Consider the following 25,860-nt stretch of genomic DNA (forward strand, 5'->3'; position numbering starts at 1 on the left):
CTTCCCTTGAGCTCAAGGCTGGGGACTCATCCAGACCCTCATGGCAGTGCTTGTGTCCCCCTCTCACGTGCTGTTTGTCCTTGCAGGTAGCAAAAGAGAAGGCTATGACAAGGCTGCAAGTGAGTAGCAAGTGGGAGGGAGGTGACCTTGGTGGTGTGCAGACAGGACCTGTGGGAGCTCCTCCACCCCATAATTCCCCCAGTGATGCCCTTGGGCTCTAACCAGTTCCTCTTCTACCACAGAGGCAGACAGTGACCAGGGCTCTGAAGTGTCCCTCTCACCTGCAAAAAGTGACAACCTGGAGGCCCTAAGCGGGGGGGGGGGGGGGGGGGGGCAGGGCTGAGGCACAGGGAAGGCTATGTGGTGGCTGCAGGGCCTTTGGACTGGGGTGTTAGGTGGCCTGCTCAGAGTGTGTCCCTAACAGAGCCTGATCTGCCTTGTTGTCCTTGTTCTTCTCTCCTGCAGTGACCAGCTGCTTTGTGTGACAGTGAGAGTCACAACATTAGTTCCTCCACTCTTCCTCCCTCCTGGTACATCATGAGGTCCTCTGTTGTCTCTCCACACCTGGGTTCTTACCATGTCCGGCCATGGAGTCCCCATCCCTGACCTCTCTTTTAGTTGCCCACTGCTTCTTGCTTCCCTGTTGATACAGATAATTTGGATCTGAGCGTGTTTTTCACATTGTTTTCATGAGATAGCCTAGTAAAATTAATAAATCAAAGATGATTCCTAAAACTTATGACAAAATAAAAATATGTTGATATTGCAGAATCATCATGTTTGTTGGGCTGAATGTTTTGTTTTGTTTTTATTAAAAATTTTTTAGGGTGCTCATGGGTCTTGATGTCTCAGTTCTAGCGCTCTACCCCTTGAACACCGCTGCATTTCCTATTTTCTAGTGATTAACTGGAGATAAAAGACACCTGGTATTTAATGCCTACACTGGCTTTGAACCTCCATCCTGAGATCTCAGCCTCCTGAGTAGCTAGGATTCCTGGCATAAGCCAATGGCGCCCAGGTTGGGTTAGTGTTTTTTGGGAGGGATACTTGTAGTTGTGAGCAGCTGAATGTGGACAGGATTGTGTGCTTGGAGCTTAATGGTCCTGGAAGTCATATTGTCATTCCTCACCTGGGTGTCTTCCTTGTTCCTTAGTCCTGTTGCTTTTCAAGAACCTTCTACTCGCGAAGCTGTGGTCACAGAGCTTAGAGATTCCCAGGACTTTGGGTTTGTCTAGGTCACAGGGCAGAGTGTACAGATGACATGGACTCAGGCCTGCTTCCTGTATTCAGGCACAATCAGTATTTGCTCCATAATTGCCTCTCTTTTGGCCATCCTCCTTTAGTTGGTGTCTTGCCTTTCTGGTGTCCCTCTGACAGCTGCAGGAGGTGTTTTCTGCCAGTGCTTCCCAAAGCACAAGGCAGCCTGGCACAGCAGAGTGTGTGGTTTACAGATGGGTGTGTGGTGTAGAGGGGTGTGTGTGGTGAGAAGAAAAGCAATTTGAGGCAGCTTGCTGTCCTTCTAGCACTTTTCTTCTTTAGAGTACTTTTGTCTTTTCTGGAGTACTCTCAAGGATGTATCTGGGAAAAGGAGAGAGGAAGGAGATCAGGCTTCTCCTGTGAGGTCCTTACTGATACCCTCCATCTTCTCTTTCCTTCCCAACTCCTGCCCTTGTCTTTTTTTCTCCCAGCTCTGCTTCAAACCATATTCTTGGATTGAAAACCAGAGTGATGAGCTAAGAATTTGGCCTAGTGGTAGAGTGCTTGCCTAGCATTCACGAAGACCCAGGTTTGGTTCTTTTTTATTATTGTAAATTTATTAACATTGACTTTTACATCATATTTCAAATGACATATTCAAGGAGGCAATCACTATTCAAGGAGGCACTTAGACTTTAGAACATAATTAAAATTAGATCGAAGGTTTGTATGTCATAGGTACATATTAATCTATGTAATAAAACTTTATGTCTATAGAGTCATAGATTTTTATGTCTATATAGTTGTGTTTATATTTCCAGTACCATGTCCATACCATTGGATATGCAAATTGAGTCCTCCCTCTTGTACTTTTTGGATCTAATAACCTCATGTTAAGTATACCATGCGCCTTTTGTTCCTTTGGTCTTGACTTGTCTCCCTCAGCATGTTTTGCTGTAGATTCATCTACTTCCCTGCAAATGCCATTATTTTATCTTGTCTGTTGGCTATGTAGAATTCCATTGTATATGTATATATATATTATATATATATATACATTTTCTATATCCATTCATCTGCAGTAGGGCATTTGGATTTTCTCCATCACTTGGCTATTGTGAATAGTGCAGAGATGAACATAGCTGAGCAGGTGTCCTTATCATATCCTGGGTTATGATGTTCAGGATAGATGCCCAGAAATCGTATGGTGGGATTGTAGGGAAAGTCAATTTTCAGTTCTTTAAGAAAGCTCCAGACTGCTTTCTAGAGTGGCTGAACTAGCTTACAATCCCACCAGCACTGCAGGGGGGTTCCTTTTTCTCCACAACCCCACCAGCATCTATTATTGTCTGAGTTCAAAATCTTGGCCATTCTTGTTGGGGTAAGGTGGTATCTTAGGGTTGTTTTTATTTACATTTCCTTTATGACCATGGATAATGAGTATTTTCTCATATGCTTTTCTGCCATTTTAACCTGTTGTTTTGATAAGTCTCTCCAAGGTTCGGTTCTTTGATACCACATACATAAGTAAAGGCTGGAAGTGTGCTGTGGCTCAAGTGGAAGAGCTCTATGTAGCCTTGTGAAAAAGGTCCAAGGACAGTGGTCAGGCCCTGAGTAAAAGTCCCACAACTGGAAAAAAAATTAGAAGAAGAAAAGAAAATGAAAAAGGAAAGATGAAAAACAGAGTAAGGGGGGATTGTCATTCTCCTCTTGAGTGACTGTGCGGTCGTGGAGGTAAGTAGACTCTTGTGCACACATGTGTGTCTGGGTATTTCAAGGAGACTGGAGTCATGAGTACTCTAACCTTCAGAGTGGTGTCATCCACTGAATAGAACCGGGAGCTGGTGGAACTGTGGAAGTTGGGGAGCCACTGTGTGTGTGGTATTTGGGGGCTGGTGCACCTCCGTGGGCCTTGACTATCTCTGCCCTGTTCTGCTTCCTGCATCCTGGAGAGGAGTTGGCACCACTTTCCCTCCCTGCCCTTCCCCCAATGAGGACTCATTCCTGTCAAACCCTGACTAAAACACTTGTTTTGGCCTAACTTCATTCTCTAGGTACAGATTAATACCTGAATCCCCTGACAGTGCTGGGCCATTGCTCTGACTACTTAAATGTGTAGTTCTTAAGCCTGTGGAATTGCTCTGCAGATGGAATATGGAATCCCTTGGGGAAGATAAAGGAGACAGGAGCTGCCATCCTTGTGGAGCACAATTCCTAGTGAGAAGAGGCAGGTGGCACACTGCCTCAGAGAGCAAGGAAGGACCACGTCCTGCAGGAGGAGGGCAGTGCTGCAGGACAAGGGACACAGTGTGGGTTGGGGACAGGGAAGCTACCTGTGGTACTCGGTGTTAATCATCACCTCTGAGAGAAGTTTTGCAGGATGGGAGGAATTTGGTAAGAACATATCTAGGCCAAGTGTTTGTGAACTGAAGATCCCATTGTGCCAAGTCTTGAGGTGTGATCTTATCTTGGAGTGCGATCTCATCTGTGTTCTGTGCACAGCCAGGAATCTGGGATTTGCTGAGAACAGTCTTTGATATGAGTTGTGAGGAAATATTCTTACTGGAGGAATTTTCTTCATGTGTGTAAACTTGTGGCTTAACTCAGGGCTTGAGTGCTGTCGCTAGGCTAAGCTTGTTCTAGGTCCAGGCTAGTGTGGTGCCACTTGAGCCACAGTTTCACTTCTTGCTTTTGGAGATAAGGATCCCACAGACTTTCCAGTCAGTGCTAGCTTCGAAGAATGATTCTCAGATCTCAGCCTCGGGAGTAGCTAGGAGTCTAGGCATGATCCACCAGTGGTTTTCTTTTTTGTATTTCTTTGGTATTGAACTCAGTGTCTGAGCACTGTCCCTGAATTTTTCATTCAAGGCTAGCACTCTACCAGTTTGAGCTACAGCGCCACTTCCAATGTGAGCCATGAGTGCTCAGCTGACTTTTTTTTGCCAGTCCTGGGCTTGAGCTCAGGGCCTGAGCACTGTCCTTGGACTTTCTCAAGGCTAGAGGTCTACCACTTGAGCCTCAGCACCACTTACAGCTTTTTTCTATGTATGTGGTACCGAGGAATTAAACCCGGGTCTTCGTGCATGCTAGGCAAGTACTCTACCACTAGGCCAAACTCGCGGCCCTGTCAGCTGACATTTTTTATGTCAGGAAGATGTTTAATGAGTATTATGATAGAGTGCAGTATAAACACAAATTTCCTATAATGCAGTGTTAATCTATCCTCGCTTGTAGTTTCCATATTTGACCACACGAAGGCAGTAAAACCACAGGGTTTTCATTGTTAGTTTTTGCTATGGATTAGAATTATAGAAATAAGTACTGAAGCCTGGTGTTGGTTTCTCATGCCTGTTTTCCTAGCTGTTCAAAAGGCTGAGATCTAGGTTGGGCTGTTGGTCTAGTGGTAAAGTGCTTGCCTAGCATGCACGAAGACCTGGGTTTGATTCCTTGGTATCACATACATAGAAAAAAGTTGGAAGTGGTGCTGTGGCTCCAGTGGTAGAGCTCTTTCTTGAGAATTCCTGGGGCCAGTGCTCAGGCCTGAGTTCAAGCACCAGAATGAGGAAGAAGAAGAAGAAGAAGGAGGAGGAGGAGGAGGAGGAGGAGGAGGAGGAGGAGAAGAGAGGAAGAAAGAAGGAAGGAAAGAAATGGAGGAAGGAGGAATGAAAGAAAGGAAGAAGCCAACATCTGGGAAGTGTTATTTAAAGCCATTCCTGGCAGATAAGTTCATGAAATCGATCCCCAATTAGCCACTAGAAAATAGGAATCCTTGTGCCCTTGAGCAAAAGAGCTCAGGGTGGACACCCAAGCCCCGGGTTCAAGCCCCACAGCAGACCAAAACACAAATACTGAGCAGCTATGTTGAGCAGCAGGAAGATGGAAACTTTGCTACTTGGAAATCTTTGGTAAACACAGCCCTTTGTAGGCTTCAGTATCTATTCCTCTGTATATGGTTAGTTTTACATTCATCAAAGGCACTTTGTGTAAGTTTGGGAGTGTCTGTTGGCCTTATCCCAGTTTGGAGGCACTAGATTGTATTGTACTTCCCCAGAAAAAACACACAGGCAATAACAAATATATGACCCCTTTTAACTAATTCTCAGGTAAACTGTGTGGAACCTACGGTGGTTTAATGAAGTTTAATAGAAGTCATATACGTAACTAAAGGAGAGTCAATCAATATACCAGAAAATTACCTTCATGTTCATGTTTCCACTTCTCACAGTAATGAAAAAATTGAATCAGGCAATATATATTCACATACATACATACCCAGGCAGGAAAAAATATAAAATCATACCATGTGGCAAAAAACAGATGCAACTGGAAATGGTCATACTGAGTGACACAAGCCAAACTCAGAAAGCACAGCAGCATACACTTTCCAGAGACCTGAAAGACATATATACACACGTACATAAACATATCCTTATACATAGTTATATTCATATATTACTTGATAATATATCATATATTGTACATACTATAAAATATGAAATGTGGCTGGGTGTGATGGCTCATGCCTATAATCCTAGCTACTAAGGAGGCTGAGATCTGTGGATCACAGTTCAAAGCCAGCCAGGGCGCTAAAAAGTGCAGAGACTCTTATTTCCGATTAGCCACAAGGAAACTGGAAGTGGCTCTGTGGCTCAAGGGGTAGGTTGGTAGCCTTCAGCCGAAGAGCTCAGGGACAACACCCAGGCCCAGAGTTCAAGTCCCATGACTGACAAAAAAAACAAACAAGTAAATAGAGCAAAACCAAATGTACAGGTATGGCTTTGTTCAAATGAAGGTTAACTATGGATAGAATAAAAACATTAGATGAACTAGATATCAGTGGTTCATCCCTGTAATTCTGTCTATTCAGGAGGTTGAAATGTCAGAAATGAAATTCACTGTCAGCCTGGGTAGGAAAATCTGTGACACTTTTTTTTTTTTTGCCAGTCCTGGGCTTGGGCCCAGTGCCTGAGCACGGTCCTTGGGCTTTCTCATGGCTAGAGCTCTACTACTTGAGCCAAGCACCACTTCTGGCTTTTTTCTATGTTTGTGGTACTGAGGAATCGAACCTGGGTCTTTGTGCATGCTAGGCAAGCACTCTACCACTAGGCCAAACTCCTGGCCCCTGTGAGACTCCATTTAACCACCAAAATCTTGGACTGCAGCTATAGCTGAAGTAGTAGAGGGTGAGGGCAGGGTTGGCACCCAGGGACTGAGTTCTAGACCCAGGACAGGCAACAAACAACAAAAATAGACATTTCACTAAGGGGTAAATTTTTCTCTCTTTTTCCTACAGTAACACTGGACTTCCTTTCTGACTACAGAGGTGAAGATTAACTTCTCACTGTAATGAAGCGTGCTCTGTGTTGGACGTTCAGTAGAGCGCATATGAAGACACCGTGCTTCGGGCTGAGTTACTCTTCCCCTTTGTTGCCGGACTGTTCTGTGTGCAGGTACTTTCATCTTGGGAGTACTACGTGGAGTTTTCAACAATGGGTAAGTTTTCATTACAATAATGCATTAGTAAAGTCAGTGAGAAATGGCCGGTTATTACTTTCAGAACCATCATCAGATCCAGACACAGCTGCCAGAGCGTCAACTGGATGCAACTACATTAACAGAGAGGAGCATTTTTTGTTGTTGTTGCAAGTCCCAGGGCTTGAACTCAGGATCTGAGCACTGTCTTTGGGTGCTCTACCACTTGAGCCACCCCACCAGTTCAGACTTTTTCTATGTATGTAGTACTAAAGAATCAATCCTGGGTCTTCGAGCTTGCTAGGCCAGCAGTCTTACCATTAGGCCACACTCCTAGCCCCAACAGGAACAGTTAAAATACACTCTTTTTTCTTTTTTTGTGGGGCATGGGGCTTGAACGTGGCCTGAGCGCTGTCCCTGAGCTCTTCATCTCAAGGCTACTGCCCTACTCTTGAGCCAAGGCCCATTTCCCATTTTCTAGAGCTTAATTGCAGATAAGAGTCTCAGGTCCTTTTGTATCCGGGCTAGCTTTGAACTTTGATCCTCACTAGCTAGGATTACAGGAGTGAGCCACCACACCTGGCTTTAGCTGTTTTTTTTTTTTTTTTTTGTCAATCCTGGGGCTTGAACTCAGGGCCTGAGCACTGGACTTGGGCTTTCTCAAGGCTACGGCTTTACCACTTGAGCCAGAGCACCACTTCTGGTTTTTTGTTTTTTTTTCTAGAGGTGGTACCCAGGAATTGAACCAGGTTTTAGTGTATATGAGGCAAGCACTCTACCGCTAGGCCAAACTGCCAGCCCCCTTAAAATACACACACACACACACACACACACACACACACACACACACACACACACACACACACGAGTGTATTAAATCTCCAGCAGTTCAGAATATACAAGAGGTCCAGGGATGCTGAGAATGTGAAGAAAAGATGAAGAGAGTAATCTGAGCCATTGGAAAGAGAGCTAGAAATGGCACATGGCACATGTATCTCTACTCCTCTCCAGAAGATACCACCACAGCTGCCCACTTCTGGAAGGTTCCATCTCCTGCAGGCCTGGTCTCCACCAGCTCCATGTCCTGGGTCAAGTCCTCCCCATCCCGCCGCCAGGTCAGGGTGATCTCCGCAGGGTAGAAGCCCAGGACCCAGCACTTCAGGGTGACCTCGTGCTCAGAGCTGGGGTGGTGGTCACGTGGGTCTGGGGATGCTCTGAGGTTGACAAAATAGAGAGGATCCATGTGCAGCCATGTCGGGTAGCATCTGATGTAATGAGTGACATCTAAGTGGGGTGGAGGGAAGCAGCCTAAGCTCGGCAGGGACCCACGAGAAAGGCCTGGGAATTCATTCCCAACCCCCTCCACGAGTAGACCCATTTTCCAGCTCTCAAGTCTCACATCAACTCTCACAGCTGTGTCTCCAGTGGGAAAGAGGCTAAAGTGTGAGAAAACCTCCAAGAGCCACGGCATGTGCCATGTCTCCTGAGAGATGGAGTCCTCCAGGGAGGACTTCAGAAAGGAGCAGGGAGCACTGCCCAGGAGACAGCAGAGGGGAGTGGCTCTCAGCACATGGGCTCCACCCTCCACCACAGATGGCCACATCCCTGTGCAGGGGTGGCTCTGAGGGACAACCTCCCCATCCCCAGCTCTGGAAAGAAGGGGCCTTGAGGAGGACATGGGAAGGGGAGCTGGGGAAGGTCATGACCAGTGTGGGTCAAATTGTTCCTTCCAAGCTTCAAATTCATTCTTCTGATAGCTCTTGTCCTGTTCTGGCTTGTGCTCGGTGGCCTCCCACTTCTGCTTGGTGTCGCTGGCAAGGAACGAGGCTGCCAAGTATTGCTCAGACTCCATATCCAAGAGCAGGTAGTCTTCACCATCAGAGCCATACTGCCAGTGCCATCTCTTCTTGCCATCTTCCCACAGCTCACAGCCATAGGTGAAGTGGAGGGTATGAGGGCCTACCATCCCCCAAGAACGGCATGTCAAGGAAGCCAGGCAAATACTCCAGGCTTCTCCATCATGGCCTTTGTCCCCTCCCTTTCACCCCATCCACTCCCTTCTTCCTCTTCCTTCTCCCTCCCCATGATCTCTTGACTTCCTTCTTTCTTTACCTTTCTTTTCTTTCTTTCTTTCTTTCTTTTTCTTTTTCTTTTTTTTTTTTGCCAGTCCTGGGCTTGAGCTCAGGGCCTGAGCACTGTCCTTGGACTTTCTCAAGGCTAGAGCTCCACCACTTGAGCCTCAGCACCACTTCCAGCTTTTTCTATGTATGTGGTACCAAGGAATCGAACCCGGGTCTTTGTGCATGCTAGGCAAGCACTTTAACCACTAGGCCAAATTCCCGGCCCCTTTCTTTCTCTCTTTCTTTCTTTTCTTTCTTTTCTTTCTTTCTTTCTCTTTCTTTCTTTCTTTCTTTTGTGAGTCTTAGTGCTTGAACTCGGTCTGGGCGCTGTCCCTGAGCTCTTCAGCTTAAGGCTATCACCCTACTCCTTGAGCCACAGCCCCACTTCCCATTTTCTAGTGGTTAATTGGAGTATCACGTTCTTATAAAAAAATATATGAAAAATAAAAGAGTATCACGTTCTTTAGTACTCAGGCTGGCTTTGAATCTCAGTCCTCAGATCTCAGCCTCCTGAGTAGCTAGGATTACAGGCATGAGCCACCTTGCCCTGCTCTTCTTTCTTTCTTTCCCTTCTTTTCCTTTCTTTTTCCTACCTTTCTTCTTCTCCACTCCCCCCCCTCTTTTCTTTCTCCTTTGTCTAAGACCAGGACTAACTTGTTATCTGATGCTTTCATTCATTGGCTAGGGCTTTACCACTTGAGCCACTCTGGTAGCCTCTCTTGTTTGTTTTTTTTTTTTTTGCTAGTCCTGGGCTTGGGCTCAGATCCTGAGCACGGTCCTTAGGTTTTCTCCAGGCTAGAGCTCGACCACTTGAGCCACAGCACCCCTTTTGGCTTTTTCCTATGTATGTGGTACCAAGGAATCAAAACCTGGTCTTCATGGTCAAAGAAAAAGCAGTAGTACATGGAATACATACATATGCACAACTGGATCCGTACATGTTTGTATGCATGAGTTTTTTGGGAGGGGACTGGAGTTTGCATTCAGATTCTTGAGCTTCCTAGGCAGATATTCTGTCTCTTAGTCATGCCTCCAGTCTTTTTTTTTTTTTGCTTTCATTGTTTCTCAAATATGATTTCACATATTTTCTCTTCTTTTTTATTGTAATTAATAGATGAGTTACAGTTATAGTCACCAGATAGAAGGAGCATTACTTCATACACATTGATAACACTTCTCATGTTTTTGTTCCCATTTCCTGATTTCACTTTTTTTTTTTTTGGTGCCAGTCCAGGGCCTTGAGGTTAGGGCCTGGACACTGCTCTGGGGCTTTCTCAAGGCTAGAGTTCTATCACTTTACCCACAGCACCACTTCTGGCTTTTTCTATATATGTGGTACTGAGCAATCTAACCCGGTCTTCATGCATGCCAGGCAAGCACTCTTACCACTAGGCCAAACTCCCGGCCTGATTTCACATTTCTTTTCCACATTTTTTTTTAACAACAACAAAAACCATTAACACAAACACACAAACCCTAGTGCAGTAGAACTTCAAATATCCAGATCATAACACTCAGGAGGCAGCTGGACATCCAGGGGAGAGAGAATGCTGGAGGGAGATGGCGACAGATCAGATTCCCATGCAGGACGTGGCTTCTTTACATGTGAGGGGGACCCAGCTGCAGCAGTGTCTCAAGTCCCCGCTCCTCCTCTAGACCACGGCAGGTATGCGTCTGGTGTTCTTCAGGCAGCTGGAAACTCTCAGAGTCTAGAGGGTTGAGGGGAAGAATTTTTCTATTTCTGGGTAGGTGTCCTCCAGGCAGGAACAGAGCTTGATGCGTTCACAGTCTTCTCCATCTTTTCACTAGTGAAGTTGAACTGCTTTTGTTTGATGGGCTCATTAGTCTTCCTTGGTTCTCTGTAGCTCTGTTAACCATTTCTAAAGCCTTCCTGGCAGTTGTAGGTAAGGCCAGTGGAGCACTGAACACTTTCCCAACCCGTGGTGTTGAAACCTGAGTTGTCCCATCTAACTCGTTGACAGGCCGGGACCCCAGCTTCAGCCCCTCCTTAGGAGCCATTCGGGGGCCTGGCTGTCTCAAGTGATGGCTTGTCAGGATGTCTGCTGCAGGTCCCCCGTCCCTGAGGGTTGGGGTATTGTGAGGTCTGCTCCCACCACTTTATCATGGTGCTTACCTGCCCACTGAGGGAGCACAGAGTTTGGGCTCTTGCCCCAGGTATTGTTGTAGTAATTTCACACATCTGAGACTGAACTGGAAAAGCTTTATCTATTTTATGAAGATTTTAGTCTCATCATTAAAGTAACTCCGGTCTTCTTTCAACCAGTGAACAATCAGCTCTGCCTTCTCCTCCTCACTGTTGTAGTAGATGAAGGGTAGCTTGTTCACCAAGCCAGGGGTCAGAAAGACAGGGACTCCTGGACTGGGCTCTGTCACAGCCATGTGGAAATACTGCAGAGAGTGTGATCCTGCAGGAGGAACCATGCACTCACAGTAAGTGACAGAGTTTGAGGGAAAACCTAGCTCCCAGTATGTGCATATGTGCATGCACGTGAGAGTGTGCATGCGTGTGTGTGAGCTGTGCATGAGTACAGCTGTGTATCTCTGTGTGTGTATGCATATGCATATGTCTGCATGAATTTACACATGCATCATGCACACTAACAGAACATGTTACATGCATGAGTGGGTATGTTGTGATTTCATGTGTGTGTGCATGGCTGCACATAGTTGCACATGGCACCCTGCACACAAGTGCACAGTTTTGTGCACATATACACAAGGATGCATACAGTAGAAGAGGCAGGCACACAGTGTGAAACAGTGGAAACAGCACAATCTATTGGCCCACATTAATTGTTTTTTTTTTTTTTTTTTGGTGAGGGTGGCAGTCCTGGGGCTTGAACTTACTACCCCTTGAGCCCAGCTCCACTTCCAGCTTTTTGGTAATTATTTGGAGATAAGAATCTCGGGGACTTTCCTGGTAGACTGGCCTTGAACCACAGTCCTCAGAGCTCAGCCTGCTGAGTAACTAGGATTACAGGTATGTGCCACGGTGTCTGCCTGCCCCAAATGAATTCTAATTCCACAACAATGTGTGTTTAAGGTTTCATTAGAAAGTCCCAGTGGAGCGGGGTGTGGTGGCTCATGCCTGTAATCCTAGCTACTCAGGAGGCTGAGATCCAGTCAAAGCCAGCCTGGGCACTAAAGTCCATCAGACTCTTAGCACCAATTAACCACCAGAAAACCGGAAGTGGCACTGGGCTCAAGGGGTAGAGCAGTAGCCTTGAGAAGAAGAGCTCAGGGACACTGTCCAAGGTTTTTTTTTTTTTTTTTTTGTGTGTGTGTGTGTGTGTGTGTTTCTCTGCTCATATCTGGTGCTTTACCATGTGGGCCATAGATTCACTCTGGACTTTTTAGTGGTTAGTTGGAAATTATAGTCTCCTGCCCAAGGTTGACTTCAAATGGCAATCTCAGATCCCAGACTCCTAGGTAACTAGGGTTCTAGGGGTCTTGGTGGAAGCCACTGGTGCCTGGACCTTCAGGAACATTTTTTTTTTTTTTGGACCAGTCTTGGAGCTTGAGCTCAGGACCTGAGCACTGTCCTTGGGCTTTCTCAAGACTAGACCTCTACCACATGAGCCACAGCACCATTTGCCGCTTTTCTATGTCTGTGGTATGGAGGAATCCAATTCGGGTCTTTGTGCATGCTAGGTAAGCACTCTACCACTAGGACACACTCCCTGCCCTTCCTGAAACTTTTGAGCAGTATTGTTCCTGCATCTGAAACACTTTGTCTCCACCTGCTGGCTATAATTGCTCATTGCATTCTTATCTCTCCGCTCGCCGACGCCCCCCCTCCCCCTTTTGCCAGTCTTTGGGCTTGAATTCAGGACCTGGGCACTGTAGTGAGGACTCGAACCCAGAGCTTCATACATGCTGAACAAGCACTCTACCATTAGGCTACATTCTTAGCCCCTTGTTGCATGCTTGCTTAGTGTGTATAATACTGCATTATCTGCAGCTCCAGAGAAAGAGACTTGCTAGGATGGAAGAGATTTTCGTGTACAGTTGCAGGGCAAATGCAAACTGTAACACACAATGATGACAGCACATGAAAATATGCAGGCTGGAAGCAAACAGCCTATGGAAGCAGTGTGGGGAGAATTCTTTCTCCGGGACCTCAAGTCGTCAAGTGATTGAGAAAGGCCCACCTACCTGAAGGGAGCAACTAGCTACACTCAAAACTCCCTGATTTAAGTGCCAATCTCATGCCCATCACAGAAATATCCAAATCACGTTTGATAAACTATCTGTTTATTAGGACCTGGTTAAGTTGACATATATCATTAACCACCATGCTGGGTGCTGGTGGTTTACACCTGTAATCCTAGCTACTCAGGAAATGCCCTGGAACTACAGCGCCACTTCTGTCTTTCTAGTAGTTAACTGGAGATGAGAGTCTCCTTGAGGGGAGTCCGGGGCGGGCGCCCCCGGATGCGGAGAAGCTGGGGCGGCGCGGGCGCGGGAGGAAGATGGACGCGGTGGAGCGGGCGCCCGCCGCCTCGGCGCCCAGCCCGCGGGGCCGTCCGGGCCGGGGTCGGCCTCCGAAGCTGCAGCGCGCGAGCGCCCGGGGCGGCGGCGGCGGCGGCGCGGCCCGGGGCGCCGAGAAGTCGCCTCACCTGGGGGCAGCAAGGGCATCCCGCGGAAGAACATCCGGCGCCTGGCCGGCGTGCGGCTCCTGGGCTGGGTGCTGCGCGCCGCGCTGGACTCGGGCGTCTTCCAGAGTGTGAGGGTTTCAGCAGACCACGATGATATAGGAAATATAGCCAAGCAGTTCGGAGCTCAAGGGCATCGGAGAAGTTCGGAAACTTCCAAAGACAACTCTACCTCTCTCGATGCCATGGTGGAATTCCTCAAGTACCACAATGAGGTGGACATAGTGGGAAATACCCAGGCCACGTCGCCCTGCCTCCACCCCTCGGATCTGCAGAAAGTGGCGGACACGATCCAGGAAGAAGGCTACGACTCCGTGTTCTCCGTGGTCAGGCGCCGCCAGTTCCGATGGAGTGAGATCCAGAAAGGAGTTCGCGAGGTGACAGAGCCACTGAACCTGAGCCCCGCCAAGCGGCCTCAGCGACAGGACTGGAGTGGGGAGCTGTACGAGAATGGCTCCTTCTACTTTGCCAAAAGGCACCTGATCGAGATGGGCTACCTGCAGGGAGGGAAGATGGCGCACTATGAGATGCGAGCTGGGCACAGTGTGGATCTAGACGTGGACGTTGACAGGCCCATCGCTGAGCAGAGAGTGCTAAGATACGGCTATTTTGGCAAGGAGAAGCTTAAGGAGATAAAACTTTTGGTTTGCAATATCGATGGGCGTCTCACCAACGGCCACGTGGACGTGTCAGGAGACCAGAAAGAAATCATATCTCACGATGTAAAAGATGCCATTGGGATAAGTTTGTTAAGGAAAAGTGGTGTCGAGGTACGCTTCGTCTCCGAAAGGACGTGTTCAAAAGCAGACACTCGCTTCCTTGAAGCCGGACTGCAAAATGGAGATCAGCGTATCAGACAATCTGGCCGTGGTGGACGAATGGAGGAAGGAGATGGGGCTTTGCTGAAAGCAAGTGGCTTATCTCGGGAACGAGGTGCCAGATGAGGAGTGCTTGGAAGAGAGTCGGCCTCAGCGGGGTCCCTGCCCACGGGGGGCTACATTTGCAAGTGCAGTGGTGGCCCGGCGGCCAATCGAGAGTTCGCAGAGCACATTTTCCTTCTGATGGAGAAGGTAAATAATTCATGCCAAAAATAAGAGAGGGAAAGACCGGACATGGCTGCTTGTTGGGATTTGGTTTTTCCTTTTTTTTTTTTTTTGTCCTTTGCTCAGTGATACAATGATACAGAAAGTGTGATGTGATTTCCGCCCCCCCCCATCATCATTCCTCGACCATCTCTCCAGATGATTGCCAGGGAGATGGCAGCTTTCCTCCGAATCATAGTGTAACGCAGGTGTGACCCTCATCCACGTTGAGTGTGTACCGCTTTCCCCGCGACGCTGTGTCCTTGTGTGCTTTCCATGACACCCGGGGTTTTTATTTATTGGAAGCCACGCTGCCCCTTAGACCGTGGCCTTCCGTTCATAAATAAAATCGCATTTCACACGCACAAAAAAAGAGTCTCATTGACCTTAGTGCCCAAGCTGGTTTTGAACTCTGATTCTCAGATCTCAGCCCCCTGAGTAGCTAGGATTACAGGCAGGAGCCATCACCCCTGGCTAGCCATGTCTCTTATGGGCTCTGACCAGCTCTTGTTTTGTTCTTTTCCCACAGGCAGGGACAATGCTCAGGGTTCTCAAGCTTCTCCCACAGCTTAAAATGGTGACAGACATCCTGCAACTCTGAAGAAGGGATAGGAGGCTCCTGGAATATTCTTATGGTTCTGTGGGAGTTCTGGATTGGGATGTACTGAATGTGTGGTCGGCTGCTGGGCGTCATATCTTATACTGATGTGATTTCATGGTTTCTTTCTTTCCTTCAACCATGTTATACCCCATCTTTTAATAGCACTGAACGATACATGGCTTGTTCCTGACTCTCTTCCTTCCTCCTGAGACATCATGAGCTCCTGGCTTCTCTTCTTGCACCCAGGCTCTGATCATGTCCAGGAGTCTGCATACTGTCAGCATCCTGTGAGGAAATAGAAGCCCAGTTCAGTCCTCTGCACTGAGACCTTCTTCCCACACCGGCCTGGCTCTCCTTCCCCATCCACCTGCTGCTCCAGCTGAAAAAGGGCTGGACATTCCACCTGTGACCTCACTGTGGGTTGCTCTGAGCTGCAGCTTCTTGCTTTCCTATTGGCAAGGAGAATGTGGCTATGGGCTTGTTTGTCAAATTCTTGTCAAGAGCAGGTTGATAAGTTACCAGAAGATGAATGGTAAAACTTAAGACAGAATAGAAAGTCTGGAAAATGTCTGAAAACCATGTGTTTGCTTTGTCTGGTGCATTCCAGATAGAGACAAGAGAAGGCAAGCAAATGGGTACAGGGCCATGAAGAGTTGTTGTTCTGGGTTTTGATGTCATCATATTCATCTGGGTCCTCTTCCCTGCTCCTTGTTCTTAACTAGGTGCCAGTGGCTAATGTCTGTAAGCCTAGCTGCTCAGAAAGCTGCAATCTAACAATCATGGTTTGAAGCTGGTACAGGAAGGAAAATCTATGAGATTCACCTACAGTTAACCATCAAAAAAAGGGGGAAACAAATAGAGGTCTGGCTCAAGTTGTAGACTTTGATAAGAAAAAGGTGGACTTGGGAATGTGGCTTCATGGTAGAGTGCTTGCTTTGTTTGCATGAAGCCATGGGTTGAATTCCTTACTATTACATAAACAGAAAAAGCCAGAAATGTTTCTGTCGTTCAAGAGCAAAAGAAGCTTGGGGCTCTGAGTTCAAGCTCTAGGACTGGCAGAAAGAAAAAGAAAAAGTTAAAGGGCAAGCTATTTTAACAATGAGCACTCAGTCCCTGAGTTCAAGCTCCAGTATTGAGCCCAAAAGAAACAACACTCTTGTTACAATAATAACTGTAGTTCCAGGAACTCAGATATTCCCAGCATCTTGTCCTGTGTCCAGAACTATAGGAAATAAGTGCTTCTCTTAGCAGATCAGTCTAGATTCAGTTTAAGTTCTGTATTCAGGCTTTATTAATTATTATTATTATTATTATTTTTGCCAATCCAGGACTATGGACTAAGGGCATGAACACGGTCCTTGGGCTTTCTCAAGGTTACAGCTCTGCTTTACCATTTGAGCCTATAGCCCACTTTCAGCTTTTTTTTTCTTTTTCTTTTTTGTTGTTCCTGAGGCTTGATCTCTCGGCATGAGCATTGTCCCTGAGCTCCTCAGCTCAAGGCTACCACCCTACCCCTTGAGCCACAGCAGCACTTCCAGTTTTCTTGGTGGTTAATTGGAGAGAAGTACCTCATGGATTTTATTGCCCAGGCTGGCTTTGAACCATGATTCTCAGATCTCAGTCTCCTGCGTAGCTAGAATTATAGGTATGTGCCACCATGCTCAGCTTCTCCATTATTTTTTTCTGTCATAATTATGCCTGCTCTTACCATATTTAGGTTCTGCTATTATACCCTTCCGGGGCCACCTGTCACTGACAGCAGCAGGCAGTGTCTTATCGTGGTGGCATTGCACACAGACGTCTCTGCTATGAAGAAATGAATTTTCAGCATTGTGTAGCTCTTGCCTTCAGGAGGTAAAGCAATAGGCTTGAGTGAAAAAGCTAAAGGACAGCCAGTGGCAGATAGCTCTCACCTATAATCCTAGCTGCTCAGGAGGCTGAGAAGTAAAGATTACAGTTGGAAGCCAGACTGGGCAGGAAAGTCTGTGAGACTTATTTACACTAAATTTCCACTAAAAAAGCCCAATTGTGGAGCCAGGAGTTTGGCCTAATGGTAGAGTGCTTGCCTAGCATATATAAAGACCCAGGTTCAATTCCTCAGTACCAAATACATAGACAACAGCTGGAAGTGGTGCTGAGGCTCAAATGGTAGAGCTCTAACATTGAGAAAGTCCAACGACAGTGCTCAGACCCTGAGCTCAAGCCTAGGAATGGCAAAAAAAAAAAAATGCAAAGCCCAATTGGCTCTGTGGTTCAAGTAGTGGAAGGGTAGCCTTACCATAAAAGCTTGGGGACAGGCCGGGAATTTGGCTTAGTGTTAGATTGTTTGCCTAGCATATATGAAGCCCTAGGTTCAATTCCTTGGTACCACATAAACAGAAAAAGCCTGAAGTGGCAATGTGACTCAAGTAGTAGAGGGTTAGCCTTGAGCTAAGGAAACCCGGGGATAGTTCCTGTGCTCAGAATTCAAGCCCTAGGACTGGCAAAAAAACAAAAACAAAAACAAAAAAACCCCACCAAAACAAACAAAAACCTCAGGTACAACAACCAGGCCCTGAGTTCAAGCCCCAGGACTGGCATAAAATAAAACAAAACAAAATTCTAGATGAGAAAGTCTGACAATCTCTCTCCAAAGATCAAACAAAAAGCCTGTCTAAGCCGGGTGTGGCTCACAGCTGTAATCCTTGCTACTGTGGAGGCTGAGATCTGAGGTCTCCATTCAAAGCCAGTCCAGGCACCAAGGACTGTGAGACTCTTCAATTAAGCATTAGAAAAGGGAAAGTGGAGGCTGAGGCTCTGCTTTCTGTATCAGAATTCTGCATGTCAAGGGGTGTTTCTGATATCCTTTAGGAGTGGGGAAAATGAGTACTAGACACAATAACATTAGAAAGGATAAAATATGAAATATTGACTGACATAATGGAGTAGGAGGCATGAGGCACTATTATCCTGTTCTTTTGCTCCATGTGGGGCTTGAACTCAGAGCCTGAAAGCTGTCCCTGAGCCTCTTTGTGCTTAAGGATTCTGCTCTACCACTTAAGCTCATAGCACCACTTCCCATGTTTGGGTGGTTGTTTGGAGGTAAGAGTCTCACAGGGACTCAGGGACCTTATTATTATTATTTTTTCCTTGACTGTCTTTGAACTATAATCCTCAGATTTCAGCTTCCTCGGTAGTTCTGAGGATCACGGTTCAAAGCCAGTCCAGTCAGGAAAGTCCCCAAGACACTTATCTCCAATAAACTATTCAGAAAAAGCCAGAAGTTTCACTGTGGCTCAGATCACTAGCCTTAACATGAAGAAGCTCAGAGATAGCACTCAAGCCCCGAGTTCAAGCCCCAGGACAAGGGAAAAAAAATCCCAGTCAGTAGATTCCTATCAATGAGCTAAATTTTTGAGAGGGTTCAAGTTTCCAGTTAAGAATTTGCAACTATAGGGCCGGGAGTTTGTCCTAGTGGTTAAAGTGCTTGCCTAGCATGCATGAAGACCCGGGTTCGATTCCTCGGTACCACATACATAAAAAAAAGCCATAAGTGGTGCTGAGGCTCAAGTGGTAGAGCTCTAGCCTTGAGAAAGTCCAAGGACAGTGCTCAGGCCCTGAGCTCAAGCCCAGGACTGGCAAAAAAAAAAAAAAGAATTTGCAACTATAAAGTAGAATTTAAAAACCTAAACAGAAAGTAACCACAGAAGAAAGACCACCTCGGAGATCAGCATCCCCTAGGTCCCCGGATGTGGCTCAGAAGCAAGGAGAAGGGTAAGCCTGTCAGTACCTGGGATATGCGAAGTACCACCATGGTCTCCATGGGTCTGATTTCTAGTTATGAACATCCCAAGCCCCTGGGATAAAGAAGAACCACAGTGTTGTCAGTCCACCAGTGAGAACAGCTGAGCCAGTAACCCTCTCAACACTGTCCACTGCAGACACCTGGAGAAATAGTTGTTCCAAGTAGATGCTCTGTTCACATCCAGTGCCAAATGATTAAAATGAATACCAAGAGAGCCAGAGGAACCCTGAGGACTATGGAATTGGTGAGTGGTAGGAGGAACAGATCAAGGGAAAGAGCCAGCTCCATCGAAGAGCCAGGCTAAAACCTCATCTACATCCAGGACATCAAGGATGGAATTTTCAGGAAGAGGCCAGTGTCCTGCTCAGGGCTCAAGAAGAGCGTGCACAGAGTGCTACTTCCAGAGAAATGCGCCTGAGAGAAGCTGGAAGGGAGGCTCAGAATAGGAAGTAGGATGCTGGGTAATCCATCAAGTTATGCATGAGGAAAGGGGAATCAGTGTCCCCTGTGTGAGCAAGAGATTTCACAGTAATCACACCTAGCCCAGTGGCTGGCTGGCCTGTAACACAGTAGCTCCTCTGTTCCTCTCTTCTGGGACAACCTGGATATGGTATGTATATTTCCTAATTGGGCACTGACCAGAGAAGGGCACATATTTAGCATATTTCAACAGCTGTCTTTTTGTTTCAGTTCTGATAAAATAACATTGAATGAACTGAGTCCTAGCTCCTAAGGAGGTGAAATCTGAGAATTGTGGATTGAAGCTATCATGGAATGACATATCCAACAGAGTTTTTTTCTCCATTCTTGGGGCTTGAAGTCAGGGTCTGGGCACTGTGCCAGAGCTTCTTTTGCTCAAGGCTAACACCTTATCACTTGAGCCACAGTGCTACCTCTGGGCCTTTTCTGTTTACATGGTGCTGAGGAATGGAGCCCAGGGCCTCATGCATACATACTAGGCAAGCACTCTATCACTGAGCCATATTCTCAGGCCCCCAATAGACCCTTACCTCCAATTACCCATCAAAAAGTTGGAAGCAAGCCTGGCATCCTAGCTACTCAGGAGGCTGACACTGAGGATTGAAATTCAAAGCCAGTTAGAAAAGAAAAACTTACAAAATTCTTATTTCCAAATTAATCAGTGCAAAAAGCCAAAAGTGGAGCTGTAGTAAAAGTGGCAGAGTGCTAGCCTTCAGCAAAATAGCTAAGGGACAGCACGCAGGACCCGAGTTTAAGCCCCAGTAAAATCAAAACAACAGAAAGAAACAAACCTAAAAACATTAGAAAACCAATGAATAAACAATTGCTAATTATTGGAATTATAAAAGAAATAAAGTATCTCATTGTTATCATAAAGATGATGTCCAGAGGGGTTAGAGTTTCAAAAGTCAGGTAAAGAAAGAGAACATTTCTTTTGGGACAGTGTCACTCCTTGCCTTACTCTCCCAGTTTTCTCCTATTTTCCCCCCACAAGTTGTAAACTTCATTTTCCACAGTGTATACTTGGTTTCAGCAGGGAGTACCACTGCTGAATTAGTTCACCGCCTGTGACTCTATTTCTGTGAAATTCAGTATTTTTCAGGACTGTCGTCGCTTTTGTGCGTGGAGGACTTGGAGCTCAGAGGGCCTGGGTGTGGGTTACTCTGAGCCACAGCTGCACTTTCGGTTTAGAGTCTCAGGGACTTTCCTGCCTTGCTGGTTTAGGTCTGAGTCGCTCCAGTACCTAGGATCACAGGGCCTGAGCCCCCTTGAAGGACTGTCTCCTGTCTAGAGTGTGAACATCCACAGACAGAACTCACATGGTGTAAATAACAGGAACGTGGGGGTGCAGAGACCCTGGAAGCAAACCCTCTGAGAACCTGTGCCGTGGTCCCGGGTCAGGAGCCCCCAGGAGGCCGGCACAGAGTGCTGGGGCGGGAGGACGGGGCTCAGGGCGACGCCCCAGTGCCCGGGCCCGGGGCGGCTCTGGGTCGGGAAGCTCAGCCCTGGGATCCTGGACTCTGGTTTCACTTCTTCTCCAACCTGTGCGGGCGGCTTCTGCCCGGACACTGGTGACGCGGCCCCAGTTCCCGCCTCCATTGGGTGTCGGGCTCCGGAGCAGCCAATCAGGACCACGGCGTCCGGGTTCTAAAGTCCGCGGGGAGCTCCTGACACTTAGAATCCCCTGGATGGCGAGGCGGGGGACATGGCGCCCGGATCTGTCCTGCCGCTGCTGTTGGTGGCCCTGGCGCTGACCGGGACCTGGGCGGGTGAGTCAGGGAATCTCAGGACGCGGGGACTGCAGGAGAGAGATGGGATGGGGATAGGGAGAGGGGACGGGGGGGGGGGTAGGGAGAGGGGAATGGCGGATAGGGAGAGGGGACGGGGGGGGGGGATAGGGAGAGAGGACAGGGGATAGGAAGAGGGAACTGGGGGAATAGGGAGAGGTGAGGGGGGGAATAGGGAGAAGGGACCGGGGGATAGGGAGAGGGGACTGGGGGAATAGGAAGAAGGGACTGGGGGGATAGGGAAGGGGGACTGGAGGGATAGGGAGAGGGGACTGGGTGGATGGGGAGAGGGGACTGGGGGGATAGGGAGAGGGGACTGGGGGGGTAGGGAGAGGGGACTGGGGGGATGGGGAGAGGGGACTGGGTGGATGGGGAGAGGAGACTGGGGGATAGGGAGAGGGGACTGGGGGGATAGGGAGAGGGGACTGGGGGGATAGGGAGAGGGGACTGGGTGGATGGGGAGAGGGGACTGGGGGGATAGGGAGAGGAGACTGGGGGATAGGGAGAGGGGACTGGGGGGATAGGGAGAGGGGACTGGGTGGATGGGGAGAGGGGAGGGGGGATAGGAAGAGGGGACTGGAGGGATAGGGAGAGGGGACTGGGGGGATAGGGAGAGGGGACTGGGTGGATGGGGAGAGGGGACGGGGGGATAGGAAGAGGGGACTGGGGGGATGGGGAGAGGAGACTGGGGGGATAGGGAGAGGGGACTGGGGGGATAGGGAGAGGGGACTGGGTGGATGGGGAGAGGGGACGGGGGGGATGGGGAGAGGGGACTGGGTGGATGGGAGAGGGGACTGGGGGGATGGGGAGAGGGGACTGGGTAGATAGGGCGAGGGACGGGGTGGGGATAGGGAGAGGAGGCTGGGGGGATAGGGAGAGGGGACTGGAGGGATAGGGGGAGGGGACTGGGGGGATGGGGAGAGGGGACTGGGGGGATGGGGAGAGGGGACGGGGGGGGGGATTGGGAGAAGGGACGGGGGGGGGGGATAGGGAAAAGGGAGTGGGGGATAGGGAGAGGGGACTGGGGGGATAGGGAGAGGAGAGGGGGGAATAGGGACAGGGGACGGAAAGGATGGGGGGGACCCGGGAATCCGCGTCCCGTCCCCTCCCCCAGGCCCGTCCTCGGGACCCACCCGGGGCGCCGCCCACCTCTTCCCCCCCCCCATCCGCTCCGCCCCCGGTCCCCGCATCTCTCCTCCCCGGTCTCACGGCTCCGCCCGCAGGCCCCCACTCCCTGCGGTATTTTGAAACCTCCGTGTCCCGCCCGGGCCTTGGGGAGCCCCGCTACATCGCCGTCGGCTACGTGGACGACTCGCAGTTCCTGCGCTTCGACAGCGATGCCGCGAACCCCAGGATGGAGCCGCGGGCGTCGTGGGTGGAGCGGGAGACGCCCGAGTACTGGGAGAGCCAGACGGGGATCAGCAAGGACAATGCGCAGATTTACAAAGTGAACCTGCAGACTTTGCTCCACTACTACAACCAGAGCTCGGGAGGTGAGTGAGCACCAGGCGGAGGTCAACGCCCGGGGTCTCAGCACAGGTTCACTGAGGCCGTGGGGGGGGGGCGGGGGAGCGGGTTTCCTTTCAGTTTAGGGGCTGACCGTGGGCCGGGCAGGTTCTCACACCATCCAGAGAATGTCTGGCTGCGACGTGAGTCCAGATGGTCGTCTCCTCCGCGGGTATGAACAGCACGCCTATGATGGCCAGGACTACATCGCCCTGAACCAGGACTTGAGCTCCTGGACCGCGGCCGACATGGCGGCTCAGAACACCCGGCGAAAGTGGGAGGAGGCCGGCATGGCTGAGCAATTGAGGGCCTACCTGCAGGGCGCGTGTGTGGAGTGGCTGAGCAGATACCTGGAGCTCGGCAAGGCCACGCTGCAGCGCACAGGTACAGCGGCCGGGCTCCCCACCTCCTGGGATGGTCACAGGAGCTGCACAGAGGCCATGGGAGGCCAGGACATGGATCTGAATTTCTGGCTCCTTGTCAGACTCCCCCAAGGCCCACGTGACCCACCACCCCAGCTCTGAGCACCAGGTCACCCTGAAGTGCTGGGCCCTGGGCTTCTACCCTGCGGAGATCACCCTGACCTGGAGAAGGGATGGGGAGGACCTGACCCAGGACATGGAGCTGGTGGAGACCAGGCCTGCAGGAGATGGAACCTTCCAGAAGTGGGCAGCGGTGGCGGTATCTTCTGGAGAGGAGCAGAGATACTCGTGCCATGTGCAGCATGAGGGGCTGCCTGAGCCCCTCAGCCTGACATGGGCTAACCAGGGATTGAGGTCACAGAGCATGGTAGGCAGAGAAAGCAGGAGCCATGTGTAGCCCTCAGCAGGGGAAGGGCTGAGAGCAGGAGCACAGCCTCATCCTCCTTTCCCCTCTTCCAGAGCCACCTGCTCAGCCCACCATTCCCATGGTTGGCGTTGTCACCAGCCTGGTCAGCGTTGCAGTTCTGCTTCTTTTGGCTGTGGTTTTTGTGCTGTGGAGGATGAGGAATGCAGGTAGGCAGGTGGAGGTGTGAATTCCTGGCACACTCATAGGTTCAGGCCCCAGGTAGAAGTGTGTGCTGCACACGGGATGGGAAGTGGTGCACACTCAGGGCATTCTCCAGATGAAAGACACAAAAGTTACCCATGAGGGTGGTGATGGAGACCAGATTCCAGCACTCAGGTCCCAGGGAATGTCCCCACTGAGGTCACACTTCAGGAGGTCCTGAGCTCTCTCTTCCCAACTGGTGTGCTCATCTCTCCAGATGAATCCCTGGTTCCTTAGTCACATTTCTGGAAACTTCCCTTGAGCTCAAGGCTGGGGATTCCTCCAGACCCTCATGGCAGTGCTTGTGTCCCCCTCTCACGTGCTGTTTGTCCTTGCAGTTGGCAAAAGAGGAGGCTATGACAAGGCTGCAAGTGAGTAGCATGTGGGAGGGAGGTGACCTTGGTGGTGTGCAGACAGGACCTGTGGGAGCTCCTCCACCCCAGAATTCCCCCGTGATGCCCGTGGGCTCTAACCAGTTCCTCTCTTCTACCACAGAGGCAGACAGTGACCAGGGCTCTGATGCTTCCCTCTCACCTGCAAAAGGTGACAACCTGGAGGCCCTAAGTGGGGAGCAGGGCTGAGGCACAGGGGAGGGTGTGTGGTGGCTGCAGGGCCTTTGGACTGGGGTGTTAGGTGGCCTGCTTAGAGTGTGTCCCTAACAGAGCCTGATCTGCCTTGTTGTCCTTGTTCTTCTCTTCTGCAGTGACCAGCTGCTTTGTGTGACAGTGAGAGTCACAACATTAGTTCCTCCTCTCCTCCTCCCTCCTGGGACATCATGAGCTCCTGTCTTGTCTCTCCACACCTGGTTTCTCACCATGTCCAGCTATGGAGTCCCATCGCTGACCTCTCTTTAGGTTTCCCACTGCTTCTTGCTTCCCTGTTGATAAAGAGAATGTGGATCTGGGTGTGTTTTTCAAATTGTTTTCATGAGATAGCCTAGTAAAATTAATAAATCAAAGATGATTCCTAAAACTTGTGACAAAATAAAAATATGATTATATTCCAAAATCATCATGTTTGCTGGGCTGAATGTTTCATTTTTATTAAAAAATATTTCAGGGTGCTAATGGGGCTTGACCTTGCAATTCTAGTGCGCTACCCCTTGAGCACAGCTGCATTTACCATTTTCTAGTGATTAACTAAGATACTTGTTCTTTAATGCCTGCACTGGCTTTGAACCTCCATCCTCAGATCTCAGCCTCCCGAGTAGCTAGGATTTATAGCTGTGAGCAGCTGAATGTGGACAGGACTGTGTGCTTGGAGCTTAATGGTCCTGGAGTCATATTATCATTCCTCACCCGGGTTGTCTTCCTTGTTCCTTAGTCCTGTTGCTTTTACATGTGACTCTGTGATCACAGATCTTAGAGATTCCCAGGGCTTTGGGTTTGTCTAGGTCACAGGGTAGACTATAGAGATGACATGAACTCAAGCCTTTGCTCCAATCAGTATTTACTCCATAATTTCCTCCCTTCTGGCCATCCTGCTTGAGTTGGTGTCTTGCTCTTATAGTGTCCCTCTGACAGCTGCAGGAGGTGTTTTCCTGGCAGTGCTTCCCAAAGCACAAGGCATCCTGGTACAAGTGAGTGTGTGGTTTACAGAGGGTTGTGTGGTGTACAGGGGTGTGTGTGGCGAGGTAAAAGGCTATTTGGGAGCAGTGTGCTTTCCTTCTCACACTGCTGCTTTAGAGTGCTTCTGTCTTTTTCCCAGTACTCTCAAGGAGCCACCTTGAGAATAGAGAGGAGGGAGGTCAGGCTTCTCCTCTGAGCTCCTTTCCTGATTCCCTCTGTCTTATCTGCCCTTTTCTCCACCTGCCCTTTGCTCTGGTAGTCCCAGCTCTGCTCAAGTATAGATCTCTAGCCTTGAGAAAAAGTTTGAAGGTAGTGCTCAGGCCCTGAAGTCAAGCCCCAGGACTGGCAAAAAAAAAAAAAAAAGAAAAGAAGAGACACCAGAGTGATGCGGGGGGGGGGGGGGGGGAGGGGGGAAGGGATTGTTATCTCCTTTTGATTGGCTGTGAGGACCTGGAGGGGAGTAGAGCTCATGTGCACACCTGTCTGTCTGGGTATTTCTAGGAGACCTGGGTCATGAGGGCTCTAACCTTAGGAGTAGTGTCATCCACTCATGGATTC

General features: G+C 49.1%; 1 protein-coding gene, 1 long non-coding RNA gene and 2 pseudogenes across 3 annotated transcripts; 3 read left to right on the top strand and 1 right to left on the bottom strand.

The window, feature by feature from the left end:
• Positions 1-1,700: 1,700 nt before the first annotated feature.
• LOC150047954 (uncharacterized) lies at positions 1,701-6,997 on the top strand. 2 transcript variants are annotated; one of them, XR_016539318.1, is made up of 3 exons: positions 1,701-1,786; positions 2,687-2,931; positions 6,491-6,697. It is a non-coding gene; the product is annotated as an uncharacterized LOC150047954 (long non-coding RNA). The 2 variants fall into 2 exon arrangements; XR_016539319.1 differs by lacking the exon at positions 1,701-1,786 and adding an exon at positions 6,755-6,997 and having other exon boundaries at positions 2,536-2,931; positions 6,491-6,647.
• A 3,284-nt stretch (positions 6,998-10,281) lies between these two features.
• Positions 10,282-10,808, bottom strand: LOC150047955 (securin pseudogene; annotated as a pseudogene).
• A 2,076-nt stretch (positions 10,809-12,884) lies between these two features.
• On the top strand, positions 12,885-15,066 carry LOC150047956 (N-acylneuraminate cytidylyltransferase pseudogene; annotated as a pseudogene).
• A 6,014-nt stretch (positions 15,067-21,080) lies between these two features.
• LOC150047957 (saoe class I histocompatibility antigen, A alpha chain-like) lies at positions 21,081-24,748 on the top strand. The gene is made up of 8 exons (XM_090356143.1): positions 21,081-21,181; positions 22,423-22,692; positions 22,814-23,089; positions 23,190-23,464; positions 23,586-23,700; positions 24,073-24,105; positions 24,230-24,277; positions 24,438-24,748. Exons 1-8 carry the CDS (start codon positions 21,118-21,120, stop codon positions 24,455-24,457), a joined length of 1,101 nt encoding a protein of 366 aa, XP_090212269.1. The 5' UTR covers positions 21,081-21,117; the 3' UTR covers positions 24,458-24,748.
• Positions 24,749-25,860: the final 1,112 nt, after the last annotated feature.

Source organism: Megascapheus bottae, chromosome 22 (genome assembly GCF_031878675.1).
Source record: "Megascapheus bottae isolate mThoBot1 chromosome 22, mThoBot2.hap1, whole genome shotgun sequence".
In the NCBI taxonomy this organism is placed as follows: domain Eukaryota; kingdom Metazoa; phylum Chordata; class Mammalia; order Rodentia; family Geomyidae; genus Megascapheus; species Megascapheus bottae.